Raw genomic sequence first — 20,836 nt, 5'->3', positions numbered from 1 at the left:
TGAATAGACAGCCAGGAGTAGAGACATAAACAGGTTCAGAGTTACAGCAATTGATCGGGAGAATCCCCAAGTATGCTGGAATACTACTGTGGCAGTGCCTGTTGGTCACTAGTTCATAGGAAAGAAATATGTTACGAAGACATTTAACAATACTATTATCATCAATATTCAAGTCATTTTACTTCAATACAAACAGACAACAATGCTAACACACATCTTCTAAAAAGACACTTCAAAATTAAAATTCATGTCTATATTTTCAACTGTAAATATGTATTGCTTAGTAACAAGGAAAACATCAGTGAAGGTAGTAAGAAAAATATCTAATGTCTCAGCTTATATGCAAAGGCTCATGACACAACTTGCAGTCTATCCAAATTCTGTCTTTCAAATTTATGCTACAGTTGTGCTTCCTACTGTTTTAATTCTGAAATACCTTATCAACACTATTCAAAGTCTACATTATCATGTTACTTTTAGAAAATTAATCATGCCTAAAGAATGCCCTAAAAGTATCTTAAAAAAGTACAAAAGATTCATAATCACAAGAAAATCTGCAGATGCTGGAAATCCAAAACAACACACAAATGCTGGAGGAACTCAGCAGGCCAGGCAGCATCTATGGAAAAGAGTAATCGGTCAATGTTTTGGGCCGAGACCCTTCATCAGGACTGGAAAGAAAGATCAGAAGTCAGAGTTAGGAGGACTAACTCTGAATCCTGATTTTTCTTTCCAGTCCTGATGAAGGGTCTCAACCCGAAATGTCGACAGATTGCTCCTTTCCATTGATGCTGCATAGCCTGCTGAGTTCCTCCAGCATTTTGTGTGTTGCAAATTACTGACTTCATATACAATCTTTATTGAAAACTACTTAAAAATTCTACAAACATGCAAAGCAAACATGTATCAGTGTACATTTGTTACCCTGAATGTGCCAATTGTACCGTGATCATTTTGTTTCTTAAAAAAAATGATGTTCAAATTTAGAAAAATAATTTACCAAGAAACCCCGAGGCTTAAAATTCGAATCAAATGATCCTGAAGTGCAAAGGCATGAAAATGTCCATTTCAGTTCAGCTGCCCAATTTCCTTTTTTTGCAACATTAAGGAACATTACCTCGTACTCGATTTCCTTCAGCTATCTCTCTTAACCCTGTCCCCAGCCTGTCCAGTTTGAAACAAAAACAAAACTGTTCATTCAGACCTGGATGAGGACATGCCCATGGTTATGTATATTGCATCACCCAGCTCACTGACTATCAGCCACTTGTCTAGGGACCTCTGGAACCATAGGGAATGGATTCCCTTTGTTTGTTTCCATGGCCTGATAAACCAAAAATAGGAAGAATGCCACGATGAGGAGCACCACAATCTGTATCCAGATGGGCATGGAGCGTCGGCTTTTGCTCTTCTCTGGTTTGACCTGTGCCAGTGGCTGCAGCTGGGGTACAGGCCTTCTCGGAAGTGCGTCCTTGTACGTGAACTCAATTGGCCTCCCAGCAGCCCCCCTGATTGGTTTACGGCAAGTGGCACTGTAAGAAAATTATGAAAAATGAAATGAATGAAACATTTTAAACTTACTAATATCTAAAAACTTAAGTATGCACTGTTTCACATAAGCTACTGAGGGGATGAAAAAATCCCTCATGGTTGCACGATGGGTCAAGCATTTCCAAAGAAGCAAGCCTGTTACTAGGTAAGTTTGGCATTTTGTCAAATGGCCAGAACACTCCTGAGGATGAGCAACCAATATTCCAATCTATGATCTTGATTCAATTACTCACTGGCAATGTACAAGCATGAATGATGAGCAAGGGCAGAATTGTTCTTCTCCCAAATGATTACAACAAAAATAAAAGGTGCCTGGTCAGCACCAGACATCAAGTTCAAGGTCAGTTTATTGTCATTCAACCATATACATGTACACCGCCAAACAACACAACGTTCCTCTGGACCAAGGTGTACAGCACAGTCCTGCAGATTAATGGAGTCACAGTTAACACTGGAAGACAACAGTCATCCAAAGAACTATAGCCATGGGAGATTGAAAAGGAGTGATATGCATGAAGTGGCTCAGCTTTTAGAAACTAGATTCAAAGGAAGAGTTGATTAATCCCTTGGAGAAGTCTGATTACAAACGAAACCCTATACTAATTTGTTAAAGGAAAATCTTATTTGATTAATCTAATAGAGGTTTTGGTGAACTACTAATTGCTGAAATGAACACAATGGATTGTGTTCCCTGTGGTTTACAGATGATAAAGTTCAATACAAAAGGGTGGTTAGCAAATTGATGCACGAGGAATAAAGTGGCAGCTAAAACATAGCTTAAGTACAGAAAGCAGAGAACAGTGTTTTCATGGATAATTCTGTCAGTTTAGTGTTGGTTTGGAACTCAGAGTTAAGACATATTGTAACCTTTATGGCTAACTGAGAAGATGCACTGCCATCTTTATGAGTCAACTATACATTGGTGAGCAGGGGAAAGTCCCCAAAGCTTGAAAAGACAAACTTCTTGGAACCACGGTAAACAGTATTGAGGATGGCAATGAATTTCGAAAGGAAGACTGTAATATGATTGTATTAGCATGTGTCCACAATCTCCTTGGAGCTGAAATGCTGAAGTGGAAATCCAACAGATTTTAGATAAGACTACAGTAAGGTGAAGGTGACAGGATTGAGATGGAAGGCACTCCTTCCCTCTGCAATCCGCAGGTCACCCTTGGGCAAGGGGTAGCACCTGCTTAGCCCCCTGATCAGGGTAACGTGAAGCCATGGGAGCAGGTGGTGGATGGTTGCACGAGCAGCTGGTGCATATCATAAGTCCTGGTTATGTGACCACTGACGCCAAGCAATGTCTGAAGACTATTGATAACGGCTGGGGTTATCCATCTTATAAAGACACTGCCCAGAAGGTAATAGCAAACCACTGCTGTAGAAAAACTTGCCAAAAAATGATCATGGTCAAGACCACGATCACCCACATCATACGACTAAGCACATAACAATGATGATAGTAAGGTGAACTTTAGCAGTGGTGTCAACAATCAAAGGCTTAAAGTGACGATAAAAGAAAAATGCTTTAAGTGCCACGGTAGTGTAGTGGTTAGCGTGACACTATTACAGCTCATGGTGTCAGAGTTCAATTCTAGTGCCATCTGTAAGGAGTTTATACGTCCTCCTCAGGAACATGTGGGTCTCCTCCCACAGTCCAAAGATGTACCGTTAGTAGGCTAATTGATTATAAATTGTCCTGTGATTAGGCTAGATTTAAATAGATGGGCTGTTGGGCAGTGCAGCTTGTTGGGCCAGAGGGCCTGTTCTGCCCTGTACATCACTAAATAAATAAATTATAACGTGGAATGTACTTGCTGAGAGATGGATGCAGATTCAATTACAGCTTTGAAAAGGAGACTAGATAAATTGTTTGAAGCTAAAACAATGCCAGCACTTGGAGGAAATAGGAGTGACCGGGGTCAGGGCAGACCGAATGAGACTAATAGTCTTCCCCTATGATTCTTTGTTGCTATTTATGTATCTAGCATTTTAAAAATATTGCTTTATTATTGTCACCAGTACCAAGATACAGTTAAAAAGCTTGTCTTGCATACTGTTCATACAGATCAAATCATTACACAATGCATGTATCTGAGCTAGAATAAGTTAAAATGATAACAATGCAGAATAGAGTGTAAAAGCGACCGAGAAAGTGCAAAGCGGGTAAATAATAAAGTGCAAGATCATAATGAGGTAAATCGTGAGGTCAAGCATCTATCTTATTATATAAGAATTCTGTTCAGGAGTCTGACAACAGTGGGATAGAAGCGGTCCTTGAGCCTGTCAGTACATGCTTTCAGGCTTATGTATCTTCTGCTTAATGGGAGCAGGGAGAAGAGAGAAAATCCAGATAGGTGCAGTCTTTGATTATGTTGGCTGCTTTACTGAGGCAGTGGGAAGTACAGACAGAGTCCATAGAGGGGGGGCTGGTTTTTGTGATCTGCTGAGTTGAGTCCATTACTCTGCAGTTTACTGCGGTCACACGCAAAGCAGTTGCAATATCAAACTATTACGCATCCAGACAGAATTCTTTCTATGGCTCATTGATAAAATTGATAACAGTTGCCGGGGACATGCTGAATTTCTTTAGTCTCCTGAGGAAGTATCAGAATCAGAATCATGTGTCCTGAAATTTGTTAATTTAGCAGCAGTTCAACTCAATTTATAATAATATAGAAAAAAGTAAATCAATTACAGTAATACATATATATTGAATAGATTAAAAATACTGCAAAAACAGAAATAATATATATATTTTTTAAAAAAGTGAGGGAATGTTCATGGGTTCAATGTTTATTTAGGAATCATTTGGCAGAGGGGAAGAAGCTGTTCCTGAATCGCTGAGGGTGACTTCAGGTCAATGACAAGAGGGCATGCCCTGGGAGATGGGGGTTCTTAATAATAGATGGCGCCTTTCTGAGGCCTCGCTCCTTGAAGATGTCTTGGGCACTACGGCGGCTAGTACCTAAGATAGAGCTGACTAACTTTACAACTTTCTATAGCTTCTTTCGGTCCTGTGCAGACATTTGCAATCTTCCAGTCCTCTGAGACCACATCAGAATCTCTTCAGCAACCTCTCTCAGGACTCTGGGAAATGGTCCAGGTGACTTATCCAACTAAGACCTTTGAGTTTGCCTAGTACTTTTTCCTTTGTAGTAGTAATGGCACTCACTCCTACTCCCTCTCACTCATGGACCTCTGGCATACTGCTAATGTCTTCCACAGTGAAGAGTACTCATTATGTTCATCTGTTATTTCTTTGTCCCCCATTACTACCTCACCAGCATCATTTTCCAGTGGTCTAATACCCACTCTCACCTCCCTTTTACTCTTTGCATAACTGAATGTCAAGGGACATTCCAGACTCCATAAAACAAAAAAATGCAACAGCTTCTAGCGTACCTCTGGTACAGTAATCTTGCTCCGAGATCTTAAATTTTATTTACCAGAGACTGTACATTTGCCAACAGGGTAGTTTGTATTGGGAGCCGAAAGCCATACTTCCTTAAACTTTTCAACCAGCATAGCATCCTCTCTTCCACTTAAAGGGGAACTGCGCCAGCAATCCGTATGAGTTTCATCGACTTTCAGTAGTGATAGATTTTTCAATTGCCTTAAAATGATGTTACTAGTAGTCCATACAGTTAGCTGTGGTTTTCAGCTCTAGCAGTCTAAAACCGGAATATTTGATGATTGCCATCTGAGCTGCTCACACGAGTCGCCTTCGTGACGGTATCGCACAAGAAATAACTTCAAGGCAAACCAGCTGACAGCATGTGCTACATGCAAATAATCATAGCGACATAACCTGACTGGTTGCATGTTGGTCTGGTACCACAATTCAAATGCACAGAACTGCAGAGGGGAGTGGACTCAGCCCAGTAACATCCCTCCCCACCATCAGATTCTGCCAGGAGACACTGTCTCAAGAAGGCAACATTCACCACCACCCAGGCCATGCCATCATCTCATAATTATCATTGGGTAGGTACAGAAGCCTGAAGTCCCAAACCATCAGGTTCAACACAGCTACTGCTCTTCAGCCATTCAGCTCTGGAACCAACCTGCACAACCTATACAATAGACGTATAGCCAAATGATGTCAACTTTGCACTGCAATGTACTTTTGTTCTAACTGACTCCAAGTCTGACTATCTGCATATCATTTAGATTAGATTATGAAGACACACAGTCCTCTTTTATTGTCATTTAGTAATGTATGCATTAAGAAATGATACAATATTTCCTCCAGTGTGATATCACAAAACACAGGACAGACCAAGACTGAAAAAACTAACAAAACCACATCATTATAACATATAGTTACAACAGTGCAACAATACCATAATTTGATGAAGAAGTCCATGAGCACAGTAAAAAGTTCAAAGTCTCTCAAATGTCCCATCTCACGCAGACGGGAGAAGGAAGAAAAACTCTCCCTGCCATGCCCGACCACAGTCTGAATCTGGGTCATCCGAAAACTTCGAGCCTCCGATCAGCTCTCCGACACTGAATACAGAGCGCCATCTCTGTCCGAATGATTCGACCTCAATCTCGGTCGCCAACAGCAGGCAAAGCCGGGGATTTTGAGGCCTTCCCTCCGGAAGATTCCCGACCGCGCAGCAACAACAGCAGCAAACTGGCATTTCAGAAATTCTTCCAGATGTTCCTCTGTGTTTTCACGTCTGTCTCCATCAAATCAGAATTGTCCACGGCCCCTATTTAATGGATACGATATCATTTTTCACTGGACGGCTGCGCACATGCGGCGCACTGCTCTCTCTCCTCCCGCCGATACAAATGAAGCAGGAAAATTATTGCACTAATTTACAGTACATTCAAAATTTTAATACAATACTTGGATAAGAATAATTCACTAAAATTAATCACTTTAGGCAGCAGTTGAATCATTTTTGGCACAAGTGAGCAGGCACCTCTACAACCAACTTGTTATGGAAAAGATAAAATGAACACGGAACCCAGTCTACCTTATCCCTGTGAGTGTTGGAGCCTCACTGGGGGGCATTTCCTCCGGCAAATTGTCCTTCACTACTTCTTTTTGTTCCGCCTACAAAATGAGAATTTGTCAATAAAATATTTGCCCAAAGATGGGTTCCAACATGTGACGCAAGACAAAACAAATCCATACATTCAAAGAAGCATGCAATTAAGGAGACTGTACCACAATACAAGAATTGGCCACATCCTGGTTTCTGCTTTTGCATTTGGCATGACTACTGCTGTGTAAAATAAACTAGTCCAGTAGCACACTGCTCTGTATGTCCCACCACAAAACATTGTTCTAGACTTGAAAAAATTAGATACTTCTCAACTCAAATATCTTGGTACAAGGAGAAAAATAATCAAACCACTAACTATAACAAGGCAATGCACTACTGGTGCAGTGTTATAGTCACAACACCCGCAACTGGAAGACAAATTAAAACTTCAGCAATTTTCTTCAGCAAAATATGCATTTTAAAAAGCTGCATAAAAGTATTATCTGGATGTCTGAAAGACGCAAACATTGTTGGTAACTGGATGGATGAAGATTTGGGGGAGTTGATAGACATGATAACGAATGGAAATAATTGAGAGAATGGATTGGCTTGGACAACTATCAGACAATTGGTCTCAGTTGCAAAGCAAAGTAATAGGCCTTTCAGCCTAATATGTTCATACTTAGCTCATTTACACTAATCCCATATATGCACGTTAGGGTCATATCCATCTGTGTCTGTCTTCAATGCCTTTTAAACTGAGTAACTGTATCTGATTCTGGGACTGAAGGGTGATAAATCCCCAGGGCCTGATGGTCTGCATCCCAGGGTACTTAAGGAGGTGGCTCTAGAAATCGTGGATGCATTGGTAATCATTTTCCAATGTTCTATAGATTCAGGATCAGTTCCTGTGGATTGGAGGGTAGCTAATGTTATCCCACTTTTGAAGAAAGGAGGGAGAGAGAAAACAGGCAATTATTGTCCAGTTAGTCTGACATCAGTGGTGGGGAAGATGCTGGAGTCAATTATAAAGGATGAAATAGCGGCATATTTGGATAGCAGTAGCAGGATTGGTCCGAGTCAGCATGGATTTACGAAGGGGAAATCATGCTTGACTGATCTTCTGGAATTTTTTTGAGGATGTAACCATGAAAATGGACATGGGAAAGCCAGTGGATGTAGTGTACCTGGACTTTCAGAAAGCCTTTGATAAGATCCCACATAGGAGGTTAGTGGGCAAAATTAGAGCACATGGTATTGGGGGTAGGGTACTGACATGGATAGAAAATTGGTTGGCAGACAGGAAACAGAGTAGGGATTAACAGGTCCTTTTCAGAAAGGCAGGCAGTGACTAGTGGGGTACCACATGGCTCGGTGCTGGGACTGCAGCTATTTACTATATATTAATGATTTAGATGAAGGGATTAAAAGTAACATTAGCAAATTTGCAAAGCTGGGTGACAGTGTGAAATGTGAGGAGGATGTTATGAGAATACAGGGTGACTTGGACAGGTTGTGTGAGTAGGCAGATGCAGTTTAATGTGGATAAATGTGAGGTTATCCACTTTGGTGGCAAGAACAGGAAGGCAGATTACTATCTGAATGGTGTCAAATTAGGAAAAGGGGAAGTACAATGAGATCTGGGTGTCCTTGTTCATCAGTCTCTTAAAGTAAGCATACAGGTGCAGCAGGCAGTGAAGAAAGCTAATGGATGTTGGCCTTCATAACAAGGGGAGTTGAGTATAGGAGCAAAGAGTTCCTTCTGCAGTTGTACAAGGCCCTGGTGAGACCCCACCTGTAGTATTGTGTGCAGTTTTGGTCTCCAAATTTGAGGAAGGACATTCTTGCTATGGAGGGAGTGCAGCGTAGGTTCACTGGGTTAATTCCAGGGATGGCGGGAATGTCATATGTTGAAAGATTGGAGCGACTGGGCTTGTAAGGATGAGAGGGGATCTGATTGAAACATATAAGATTATTAAGGGATTGGACATGCTAGAGGCAGGAAACATGTTCCCAATGTTGGGGGAGTCCAGAACCAGAGGCCACAGTTTAAGGGGTAGACCATTTAGAACGGAGTTGAGGAAAAACTTTTTCACACAGAGGGTTGTGGATCTGTGGAATGCTCTGCCTAAGGCGGCAGTGGAGGCCAATTCTCTGGATTCTTTCAAGAAAGAGTTAGATAGAGCTCTTAAAGATAGCGGAGTGAAGGGATATGGAGAGAAGGCAGGAACAGGATATTGATTGTGGATGATCAGCCATGATCACAGTGAATGGCGGTGCTGGCTCGAAGGGCCAAATGACCCACTCCTGCACCTATTGTCTATTCCACCAGCTCCTCTGGCAGTACATTCCAGATACTGACCACCATGTGGGGGGGGGGGGGGAACTTGCCCTTAATCCTCCTTTCTCACAGATTCATCTCATGGCCTCTTGCTTTTTGATAGTCATACCATGGGGAGAAAAATTTTAACCACTTACCCTACTGATACCTCTCAATCATATATACCTCCCTCATCCTCTTATTTCAGGGAAAACGCGAGCAGCTTATCTAATCTCTCTCCTCAATAAAAGTCTTGCAACTCTGGCAACATCCTGGTGAATCTCCTCCCAGTGCTATTCATCCTATAGCATGGCTACTGTACACAATACCCCAAATGTAGCCTAACCACTGTTAGGTCAGTTTCCAATCTTCCACTTCATTACGAAATATGAAAAAAAAAGATTAAAGTATAAAAAGTTTTCATGAGTAACACTGAAAACAAGAAAGAAAGAAACTGCAAATTCTGAAAATCTGAAATAAAATCAGAATTATTTGGGTGTGACAATGTTATGGATGGAAAAAATTAAAGTTATGTTTGGCAGCTTTGGGCCTGTACTCACTGGAATTTAGAAGAATGCAGGGGGATCTCATTGAAATCTACCAATTGTTGAAAGGACCAGATAAAGTGGATGTGGAGAGGCTGTTTCATCTGGTGGGGGTATCCAGAACTAGTGAACACAGCCTCAAAGTTGAGGGGCGACCTTTTAGAACAGAAGGAGGTATTTTTTTTTTTAGCCAAAGAGTGGTGAATCTGTGGTGGAGGCCAAGTCCGTGAGTATATTTAAAGCAGAAGTTGATAGATTCCATCAAGGGAAATGGTGAGAGGGCAGGTATATGGGGTTGAATGGGATCTGGGATCAGCCACGATGAAATGGCGGAGTGAACTCAATGGGCTGAATATCCTATTTCTACTCCTATGTATCGTGGACATAAGGAACTCTATCCCTGTGAAGGCGGTGGGAAGCTGGGGCAAGTATGGATGTCGGGGAAATGGAGGAGATGCAGGCGAGGGCAGCATCAATGGGAGAGGAAGGGAAAGCCCTTTCTTTGAAGGATGACGACGACACCTCAGATGTTCTGGAAAGGAAAGCCTCATCCTGGAAACAGATGCTGCAGAGATGAAGGAATTGAGGAAAGGATACAATATTTTTAACAGGAGACAGGGTAGGAAGGATCAAAATAACTATGGGTTATAATGGGTTTATGAATGATTTTGGCAGACAGTTTGTGTCCAGAGCAGGGGGGTGGTTTCAGAAATGGACCAAGTGAATTTAAGGGCAGGGAGAAGTTTGAGGCAGAGTTAAAAACATTGAAGAGCTCAGCAAGGGTGCATGAAGCAGCACCAATGCAGAAATCAATGGGGTGCAGAAAGAGTTGGAGAGCATTACCAGTAAAGGCTTGGAACATGGACTGTTCTATGTAGCCAATGAAAAGACAGGCATAGCTTTGGCCCATGTGGATGTCCTCAGCCACCATTTGAGTCTAGATAAAGTTGAAAGAGTCGAAGGAGAAATTGTTGTGTGAGGACCAGTTCTCTCAGAAGGAGGGTGGTGGAGGGGAACTGGTTGGATCATTTGTTGAGAAAGAAGCAGAGTGCTTTAAAGCCTTCATGAAGTGGGACAGAAGAATAAAGGGACTGGACGTCCATAGTGAAAATAAAGCAGTTAGGGGCAGAGAATTGAAAGTTGTTGAGGAGAAAATGAGCATGTGAAGTTTTGTGGATGTAAGTGAAAAGGACTGACCAAAGGGGGCAGAATGGACTCAAGGTATGTGGACACGAGTTCAGTGGGGTAGAAGCAGGCAGAGACAATGTGCCTACAAAGGTGGTCAGGCTTGTGGATACATTTCATATACCTACCACCTGCGTGTGAGAAGACTGTCCCTCCAGTCCCCTTTAAATGTTTCCTCTCTCACCATGAACCCAGGGACCTAGTTTTAGACTACCCTATCCTGGAAAAAAAGAGACTATGATTACCTGGTCTAACTACACCCCTCACTTTTATAAATCCTTACAAGGTCATCTCATAGCCTCCTTCACTTCATGTTCCCGCCCATCAAGCCTCTCCTTAAAATGCAAGCCCCCCAGTCTAGGCAACACTCCTGTGAATCTTTTCTGTACCCTCTCCAACTTAACAACATTAATTTCAACTAAATAGTTCAAATTTAAATAAAGAACACTTTTTGAAACAAATCCATGCAAAACAGTTAACTATAATTTCATTCACAGTTTACAGGGAAATGTGATACTTAAGATTGCACACAAAATTCATCAATTTCTTGGCTCTGTATACAATCTACTTTATTAAACTTATTGTAATAGTAAATCTTTTTACTGCACTAAATTCCAAAATAGATATTATAACATTAATTTAGATGTTTAGAACCAGAACTCAGGAATAGGTACAACTGCGCTTAAAGTTCTACTTGGGGTTCTGATAGCAAGATGATCAAGATGCACTGACAACCTGGTAGAGCTGCATAATACTAAGGGGCAGAAAATGCTGGTGGGAGTTGTGTACAGGCCACCTAACAGTAGTAGTGAGGTTGGGGATGGTATTAAACAGGAAATTAGAAATGTGTGCAATAAAGGAACAGTAGTTATAATGGGTGACTTCAATCTACATATAGGTTGGGTGAACCAAATTGGTAAGGGTGCTGAGGAAGAGAATTTCTTGGAATGTATGCGGGATGGTTTTTTGAACCAACATGTCGAGGAACCAACTAGAGAGCAGGCTATTCTAAGACTGGGTATTGAGCAATGAGGAAAGGTTAATTAGCAATCTTGCCGTGAGAGGCCCCTTGGGTAAGAGTGACCATAATATGGTGGAATTCTTCATTAAGATGGAGAGTGACATAGTTAATTCAGAAACAAAGGTTCTGAACTTAAAGAGGGGTAACTTTGAAGGTATGAGACGTGAATTAGCTAAAGATCGCCTGGATGAACTACAACAATTGTTCATCCCAGTTTGGCAAAAGAATAAATCAAGGAAGGTAGTGCACCCGTGGCTGATGAGGGAAATTAGGGATAGTATCAATTCCAAAGAAGAAGCATACAAATTAGCCAGAAAAAGTGGCTCACCTGAGGACTGGGAGAAATTCAGAGTTCAGCAGAGGAGGACAAAGGGCTTAATTAGGAAGGGGAAAAAAAGATTATGAGGGGAAACTGGCAGGGAACATAAAAACTGACTGTAAAAGCTTTTATAGATATGTGAAAAGAAAAAGACTGGTTAAGACAAATGTAGGTCCCCTACAGACAGAAACAGGTGAATTGATTATGGGGAGCAAGGACATGGCAGACCAATTGAATAATTACTTTGGTTCTGTCTTCACTAAGGAGGACATAAATATTCTTCCGGAAATAGTAGGGGACAGAGGGTCCAGTGAGATGGAGGAACTGAGTGAAATACATGTTAGTAGGGAAGTGGTGTTAGGTAAATTGAAGGGATTAAAGGCAGATAAATCCCCAAGGCCAGATGGTCTGCATCCCAGAGTGCTTAAGGAAGTAGCCCAAGAAATAGTGGATGCATTAGTGATAATTTTTCAAAACTCTTTAGATTCTGGACTAGTTCCTGAGGATTGGAGGGTGGCTAATGTAACCCCACTTTTTAAAAAAGGAGGGAAAGAGAAATCGGGGAATTATAGACCGGTTATCCTAACATTGGTGGTGGGGAAACTGCTAGAGTCAGTTATCAAAGATAATTGCACATTTGGAAAGCGGTGAAATCATCGGACAAAGTCAGCATGGATTTGTGAAAGGAAAATCATGTCTGACAAATCTCATAGAATTTTTTGAGGATGTAACTAGTAGAGTGGATAGGGGAGAGCCAGTGGATGTAGTATATTTGGATTTTCAAAAGGCTTTTGACAAGGTCCCAAACAGGAGATTAGTGTGCAAACTTAAAGCACATGGTATTGGGGGTAAGGTATTGATGTGGATAGAGAATTGGTTGGCAGACAGGAAGCAAAGAGTGGGAATAAACGGGACCTTTTCAGAATGGCAGGCAGTGACTAGTGGGGTACCGCAAGGCTCAGTGCTGGGACCCCAGTTGTTTACAATATATATTAATGACTTGGATGAGGGAATTAAATGCAGCATCTCCAAGTTTGCGGATGACACGAAGCTGGGCGGCTGTGTTAGCTGTGAGGAGGATGCTAAGAGGATGCAGGGTGACTTGGATAGGTTAGGTGAGTGGGCAAATTCATGGCAGATGCAATTTAATGTGGATAAATGTGAGGTTATCTACTTTGGTAGCAAAAACAGGAGAACAGATTATTATCTGAATGGTGGCCGATTAGGAAAAAGGGAGGTGCAACGAGACCTGGGTGTCATTGTACACCAGTCATTGAAAGTGGGCATGCAGGTACAGCAGGTGGTGAAAAAGGCGAATGGTATGCTGGCATTTATAGCGAGAGGATTCGAGTACAGGAGCAGGGAGGTACTACTGCAGTTGTACAAGGCCTTGATGAGACCACACCTGGAGTACTGTGTGCAGTTTTGGTCCCCTAATCTGAGGAAAGACATCCTTGCCATAGAGGGAGTAAAGGAAGGTTAACCAGATTGATTCCTGGGATGGCAGGACTTTCATATGATGAAAGACTGGATGAACTAGGCTTATACTCGTTGGAATTTAGAAGATTGAGGGGGAATCTGATTGAAACATATAAAATCCTAAAGAGATTGGACAGGCTAGATGCAGGAAGATTGTTCCCGATGTTGGGGAAGTCCAGAATGAGGGGTCACAGTTTGAGGATAAAGGGGAAGCCTTTTAGGACCGAGATTAGGAAGAACTTCTTCACACAGGGAGTGGTGAATCTGTGGAATTCTCTGCCACAGGAAACAGTTGATGCCAGTTCATTGGCTATATTTAAGAGGGAGTTAGATATGGCCCTTGTGGCTAAAGGGATCAGGGGGTATGGAGGGAAGGCTGGTACAGGGTTCGGAGTTGGATGATCAGCCATGATCATACTGAATGGTGGTGCAGGCTCGAAGGGCCAAATGGCCTACTCCTGCACCTATTTTCTATGTTTCTATGAAAACTATTCCCCATTCTACACTTTTGACACCTGCTGAGTCTTACCAGCATCACTTGTTTATTTTGATAAAATTTATTATGAAATAATTCTTCCAAACCACTTACCTGACTGCTATCTGTTTTTCTTTGTCTGGTCACAGGGGTCTTGGTTTTGGTTGGAAACAGCTCTTTTGCAACAATGACCTCTAAATGTTCATCAAACACGAAGGAATATTAAGCATCAAGTTTAAGAATCGCTCTCAAGTCACAAGAGTATTTTTAGTGTACAAATGTAACAGATGTCACCAAATTCCTAATGCTGACCTTGCTATCAGACGCGAGGAGAAAACTAATGGAATCTTTTTAAGGTTCTTCTACACAAGCTCAATGTCCCCATTACAATACAATAAGAGATCAGCTAGTGCCATTTCTTTCATGTTCCAGGGACTGGATTCACTTTGCTCTCTAATGTTGGGCAACTGCATGGGCCTTCTCTCACACTCTAAAGAAGATGTTGCCAAGTTAATTGGCTACTGTAAATTACCCCTTAGTACTGGTAAGGAGTTGGAATTGATATGAAGGAGAGCGAGGAAAACAAAACAAATGCAGAACCAAAGGGAATTAAACAGAGGGGAAATGGAACATACACCTGATGGCAAAAATAAATGACTGATCATTGGCAGATATATCATAAGACTTATTAATATTATTAAGCATTAGTTTCCTTAAATTAGCTATGTTCTTTCCCTCTTCCAAAAAAGTAATGATGGCTGGGCTTTACCTCTTCACCTACTTAATAAATGTTCCTTGGTTAAATTGTCCCTAAACATGACCAGATTTTAACCACATGCCTAAGGGGTGCCCATATTATTACCTTCCTCCATAATCTAATGGTCACCTACGAAAGACTAGGTATAGAACTGATATCAATGTCATGGTAAAAACCAGAAGATGTAACAGGATTGCCTGAAAGTTGCGCTGGGCGCTGGAACTATGGAGTTTGAAAGGATAGTTGGGTAATGGTTAAAACGATGCTCCTACTGCTTGGGGCGTCAGAATTCAGAATTTAATCCCGGCGTCCTCTGTAAAGAGTTTGTACATCCTCCCCATGGAATTCATGAGTTTTCTCTGGGTGCTCTGGTTTCCTCCCATGGTCCAAAGACATATGGATTAGCACAGCGGTCCCCAACCACCGGGCCACAGAGCATTTGCTACTGGGCCGTGAGGAAACGACATGAGTCAGCTGCACCTTTCCTCATTCTCTGTCACGCACTGTTGAACTTGAACATAGGGTTGCCAACTGTCCCATATTTGCCAGGACATGCATCGTATATTGGGCTAAATTGGTTTGTCCCATACGGGACCACCCTTGTCCCATATTTCCCCCGCTAAGGTAGAGCGTTCCTATGAAACCTTTCGTGCCGAAATGGTGTGAAGCGAACAAGCAATTACCATTAATTTATATGGGAAAAATTTTTGAGCATTCCCAGACGGAAAAAATAACCTAACAAATCATACCAAAAATAAATAACACTAACATATAGTAAAAGCAGGAATGATAAATACACAGCCTACATAAAGTAGAAATAATGTATGTACAGTGTAGTCGGGAAGATTAAGCCAAAACCAATTTGTGGGGAAAAAATCCGCATGTATGTGCATGCGCACGTCACGCATGTGCACACAGGTGCCCGCGCAAGGCTTCATGGTCATGGTAGTCTTTCCTGGGGTAAAGTGTCCTGGGATTTGACTGCTACTTTTGTCCCTTATTTGGCAGTGAGGAAGTAACTGTAAAAGACATGTTGAGGTGAGTTGAACACCCTACTTTGAACAACACCCCCCCCCCCCCACCCCCCCGGTCCGTGAATATTGTCAATATTAAACCGGTCCGCAATGCATAAAAGGTTGGGGACCCCTGGATTAGTAGGTTAATTGGTCATTGTAAATTGTCCTATGATTAGGCTAGAGTTAAATTGGCGGTTGCTGGGTGGCTTGGCTCGAAGGGTGTAAGGGCATATTCCATGCCATATCACTAAATAACTAAAATAGTACACAAGAGGTGGGTTTATTACAGTAAATCGAGGAATTATGGTCAGCAGGAATTGCAAAATGGTTAAAAATCAGAAGAAAGCAGATTGTAGAGAGGCAAGTTGGAGGAGTTACATTACTAATCATGGGGAAATGTCACAAAGAGGACGTACTGGAGGGGTTCATCTGCTGAGGCAATATGGGCAAAAAAAAACCCACAATGTGGAGTTATACTACAAGCATTCCTATAGCCGCTGGGAGATAGAGGAACAAATATGCAAACAGATTATGGAAAAATGACAAAGCAACAGGTGAATTCGACTTTCCTATTATAGACTAGGATCTCCTTAGCTTCATTCTCCCTTGGAATGAAACATTATTTTATGACGGATACCAAAATAGCTGGACAAACTAATTTCTTGTTCATATGTATTTGTTAACTATCTGTAGCTCATATCTTAAAATACAGAATGCTAAACATTTTCATCTTGAATCCAACAATCTTATCTTGGTCACCTTCTTCTGTGTCACTGTATTGATCAGAATCGGTGCTGCCATTTGGCTGATTTTCCTCAGTTACTGCTGAAGCTTGGTCCATCAGCTGCTCCAGCTTCCTCTCATAGACTTTCCTTGTGGTATCTACACAGAGGAAACAACAAGGATTATCTGAAAGATCCAGCCAAAATAAAATAAATATGAAATCTAAAGAACGCCCTACACAAAAGGTAGAACTTTACACTATGCATCAGAGTGGTAAAAAGAATGAATGATACAGTTGCTTCCACTGATCAAGGATTGGGCAACATGTTACATTTGTACAAATAATTGGTCGGGCTACAATTGGATAATGGCTGTATTCTAGTTGCCATGTTTTAAGAATCATGTAATTAAACTAGAGAGGGTACAGAAAAGATTCACTGAAATGCTGCTGGGACCAGTGGGCTTGAGTTATGAGAACAGAATGGATAAGATGAAACTTTTTTTTCCCCCCTGGAGTGGAGCAGCTAAGATAAAACTTTGCAGAGACTTATACAATTATGAGGGGTAGCAAATACTCATACTTTTTCCTGAGGGAAAGGCAGTCCAAAGCTAAGTGGCATAGGTTTAAGGTGAGAAGATAGATAAAACATGATCTGAGGAGTAAATTTGGTGGGTATATGGAACAAGCTGTCAGAGCAAGTGGTTGAGGCAGGTACAATCACAACACTTAAAAGACATATGAACAGGTACATGGGTGAGAAAGGTTTATAGGGATATGGACCACACATGGGCAAATAGGACTAGTGATAGACATAACACCAAATGCTGGAAGAACTCAGCAGGCCAGGCAGCATCTATGGATAAAGTACAGTTGATGTTTCGGGCTGAGACCCTTCAGTAGGACTGGAGAAAAAAGGCTGGAGTAGATTTAAAAGGTGAGGAAGGGGAGAGAGAAACACAAGGTGATAGGTGAAACCTGTAGGGGAAGGGATGAAGTAAAGAGCTGGGAAGTTGATTGGTGAAAGAAATACAGAACTGGAGAAAGGTGAGTCTCATAGAAGAGGACAGGCCATGGAAGAAAGACAAGTGAGGAGGAGCACCAGAGGGAGGTGATGGACAGCTAAAGAGATAAGGTGAGAGAGAAAAGGGGAATAGGGAATGGTGAGGGGGGACATCACTGGAAGCTCAGGAAATTGATGTTCATGCCATCAGGTTGGAGGCTAACCGGACGGAATACATGGTGTTGTACCTCCAACCTAACTGTGGCCTCATCACGACAGTAGAGGCAGCCATGGATAGACATATCTGAATGGGAAGTGGAATTAAGATTGGAGACTACTGGGAAATCCTGCTTTTTCTGTTGGACGGACCATAGGTGCCCAGCGAAATGGTCTCCCAATTTACGTCGGGTCTCACCGATACACAGGAGGCCACTCTGGGAGTACCGGACACCGTATTTGACCTCCAACAGACTCACAGGTGGAGTGTCGCCTTATCTGGAAGGACTGTTTGGGGCCCTGAATGGTAGTGAGAGAGGAGGTATAGCACTTGTTCTGCTTGCAAGGATAAGTGCCAGTGGGAGATCAGTGGGGAGAGGTGAATGGACAAGGGAGTGGCATAGGGAGCAATCCCTGCAGAAAGCAGAAGGGGGGGGGGGGGAGAGGGAGAAAAAGACGTCCTTGGTGGTGGGATCCCGTTGGAAATGGTGGAAATTGCAGAGAATTGGTGAGAACAAGAGGAAATCTATCCCTGGTAGGTTCTCCAAGATGCATGGAACAACCCAAGGCCAATTTTCTTATACTTCCGGGGCACCTTCAAGGGCGAACTTGAAGCGGCACAGCTGATGGATACAAGACCATAAGATATAGGAGCAGAAGTAGGCCATTTGGCCCATCTGAGTCTGCTCCACCAATCATGGGCTGATCCAATTCTTCCAGTCATCCCCACTCCCCCGCCTTCACCCCATACCCTCTGATGCCCTGGCTAATCAAGAACCTATCTATCTCTGTCTTAAATACATCCAATGACTTGGCCTCCACAGCTGCTTGTGGCAACAAATTCCACAGATTTACCACCCTCTGACTAAAGTAATTTCTCCACATCGATTGAAGAATGTGATTGAACAATCTATTGCAGCTTAAAACTAATGGAAATAATGCTGACTGTGGCCATACTATCCTTGCAAGAAGGCTTCAGCAGAAGCAAGGCAGCCACTCGGGGCTACTAGTGCATTTAAACAAAAAAAAGAGAAAGGTTTTCGACTCCCAATACTGACTACCTTACTGGCAAAGGTACAATCTCTGGTAAATAAAATTGAAGATCTCAGAGAGAGGGTGCTGTATCAGATGGACATAAGGACCGCTTGTGTCCTTTGTTTCACGGAATCCTGGTTAACCCCTTCTGTAACAGACACAGTGATTCAGATTGATGGGTTCAATATACACTATCAGGATAGGACTGTCCAGTCTCTCAAAATCAGAGATGGAGGTGGATGCTTCATGATCATATCTCCTTGGTGCACAAATGTGTCCACGATCTCCCGGTCTTCCTCACCAGACCTGGGATACCTCACACACCATCTTATCTGCTACGGGAGATTTCAGCGATCATTTTGATAGATTCCACCTCAGGGCAATGTCAAACAGGCTCTAGGTGATCTGAGCGATGTAATCAATAGGCATAAGACAGCACATTCTGATGCCTTTCCCATAATTTCAACGGATTTTAACCAGGCCAGCTTGAAAAAGTCACTAAATAATTATCACTAACAAATCACTTGCAGTACCAGAGGAAACACAGAAACAAAGAAAACCTACAGCACAAACCCTTCAGCCCTCAAAGCGGAGAAGAACATGTCCTTACATTAGAAATTACCTAGGGTTACCCATAGCCCTCTACTTTTCTAAGCTCCATGTACCTATCCAGAAGTCTTTTAAAAGACCCTATCGTATCCGCCTCCACTACTGTTGCCGGCAGCCCATTCCACTCACTCTCCACTCTCTGTGTAAAAACCTTGCCCCTGACATCTCCTCTGAACCTACTTCCAAGTACCCTAAAACTGTGCCCTCTTGTGTTAGCCATTTCAGCTCTGGGAAAAAGCCTTTGACTATCCACACTATCAATGGCTCTCATCATCGTATACACCTCCATCAGGTCACCTCTCATCCTCCATTGCTCCAAGGAGAAAAGGCTGAGTTCATTCAACCCATTCTCATAAGGCATGCTGCCCAATCCAGGTAACATCTTTGTAACTCTCCTCTGCACCCTTTTTTTCCGACATCCTTCCTGTAGTGAGGTGACCAGAACCGAGCACAATACTCCAAGTGGGGTCTGACCAGGGTCCTATATAGCTGCAACACTACCTCTCGGCTCTTAAACCTAATCCCACGATTGATGAAGGCCAATGCACCATATGCCTTCTTAACCACAGAGTCAACCTGTGCAGCAGCTTTGAGTGTCCAATGGACTCAGACCCCAAGATCCCTCTGATCCTCCACACTGCCAAGAGTCTTACCATTAATACTATATTCTGTCATCGTATTTGACCTACCAAAATGAACCACCTCACACTTATCTGGGTTGAATTCCATCTGCCACTTCTCAGCCCAGTTTTGCATCCTACTGATGTCCTGCTGTAACCTCTGACAGCCCTCCACACCATCCACAACACCCCCAACCTTTGTGTCATCAGCAAATTTACTAACCCATCCCCATCAAGTAGGATGCCGTGCACAATCCTGATTTGATGGAGACAGACGTGAGAGCATGGAGGAACATCTGGTGAAACTTCTGAAATGCCTGTTTCGCTGCCACTGCGTGATCCAGAATCTCCGGAGGGGAAGGCCCCAAGTCCTCGGCTTTGCTTGTTGCTCGGTGGCCAGGGCGGGGTCAAAGCACTCGGCAGAGATGGTGCTTGGTGTCGTCGGACTGGTTGGAGGCTCGAAGTTTTCGGACGGACTCAGAGTCAGCTGTGGTTGGGTGCTTCCAGGGTGCTGCATTGGCAAGTTTGCGGCGTTGGAGGTTCATGGCAGGGAGAGTTTCTCCCTTCTACCGTCTGCATGAGATGATGGGCTTTGAGACTTTTTTTTTACCGTGCCCATGGTCTGTTCTTTATCAAATTACGGTATTGCTTTGCACTGTTGTAACTATATGTTATAATTATGTGGTTTTTGTCAGTTTTAGTCTTGGTCTGTCCTGTGTTTCTGTGATATCATACTGGAGAAACATTGATTCATTTCTTAATGCATGCATTTCTAAATGACAATAAATGAGGACTGAATGTCCTCATAATCTAATCTAAACACATCCCTGAGGCACACACCTGGTCACCGACCTCCATGCAGAATATGACCCATCTACAACCACTCTTTGTCTAGTGTGGGCAAGTCAGTTCTGGATCCACTAAGCAGCCCACGCCTCCTTACTTTCTCAATAAGCCT

The 20,836-nt window shown here is 42.6% G+C and overlaps 1 protein-coding gene across 1 annotated transcript in view; it reads right to left on the bottom strand.

Annotated features, from left to right (window-relative positions):
• Nucleotides 1–761: 761 nt before the first annotated feature.
• Nucleotides 762–20,836, bottom strand: part of LOC140186740 (lamina-associated polypeptide 2, isoforms beta/delta/epsilon/gamma-like) — a 47,602-nt gene continuing 27,527 nt past the window's right edge. Inside the window, exons 3-6 of the mRNA XM_072241256.1 lie at nt 16,434–16,556; nt 14,016–14,095; nt 6,546–6,625; nt 762–1,532 (exon numbers count right to left, since the gene is read on the bottom strand). Coding sequence (XP_072097357.1) covers nt 1,250–1,532; nt 6,546–6,625; nt 14,016–14,095; nt 16,434–16,556 — 566 coding nt within the window. The 3' untranslated portion in view covers nt 762–1,249. The remainder of the gene's footprint in view (nt 1,533–6,545; nt 6,626–14,015; nt 14,096–16,433; nt 16,557–20,836) is intronic.

Source organism: Mobula birostris, chromosome 23, assembly GCF_030028105.1.
Source record: "Mobula birostris isolate sMobBir1 chromosome 23, sMobBir1.hap1, whole genome shotgun sequence".
Taxonomy (NCBI): domain Eukaryota; kingdom Metazoa; phylum Chordata; class Chondrichthyes; order Myliobatiformes; family Myliobatidae; genus Mobula; species Mobula birostris.
The sequence above is the reverse complement of the archived record's forward strand: the minus strand, read 5'-3'. Positions and strand labels throughout refer to the sequence as shown.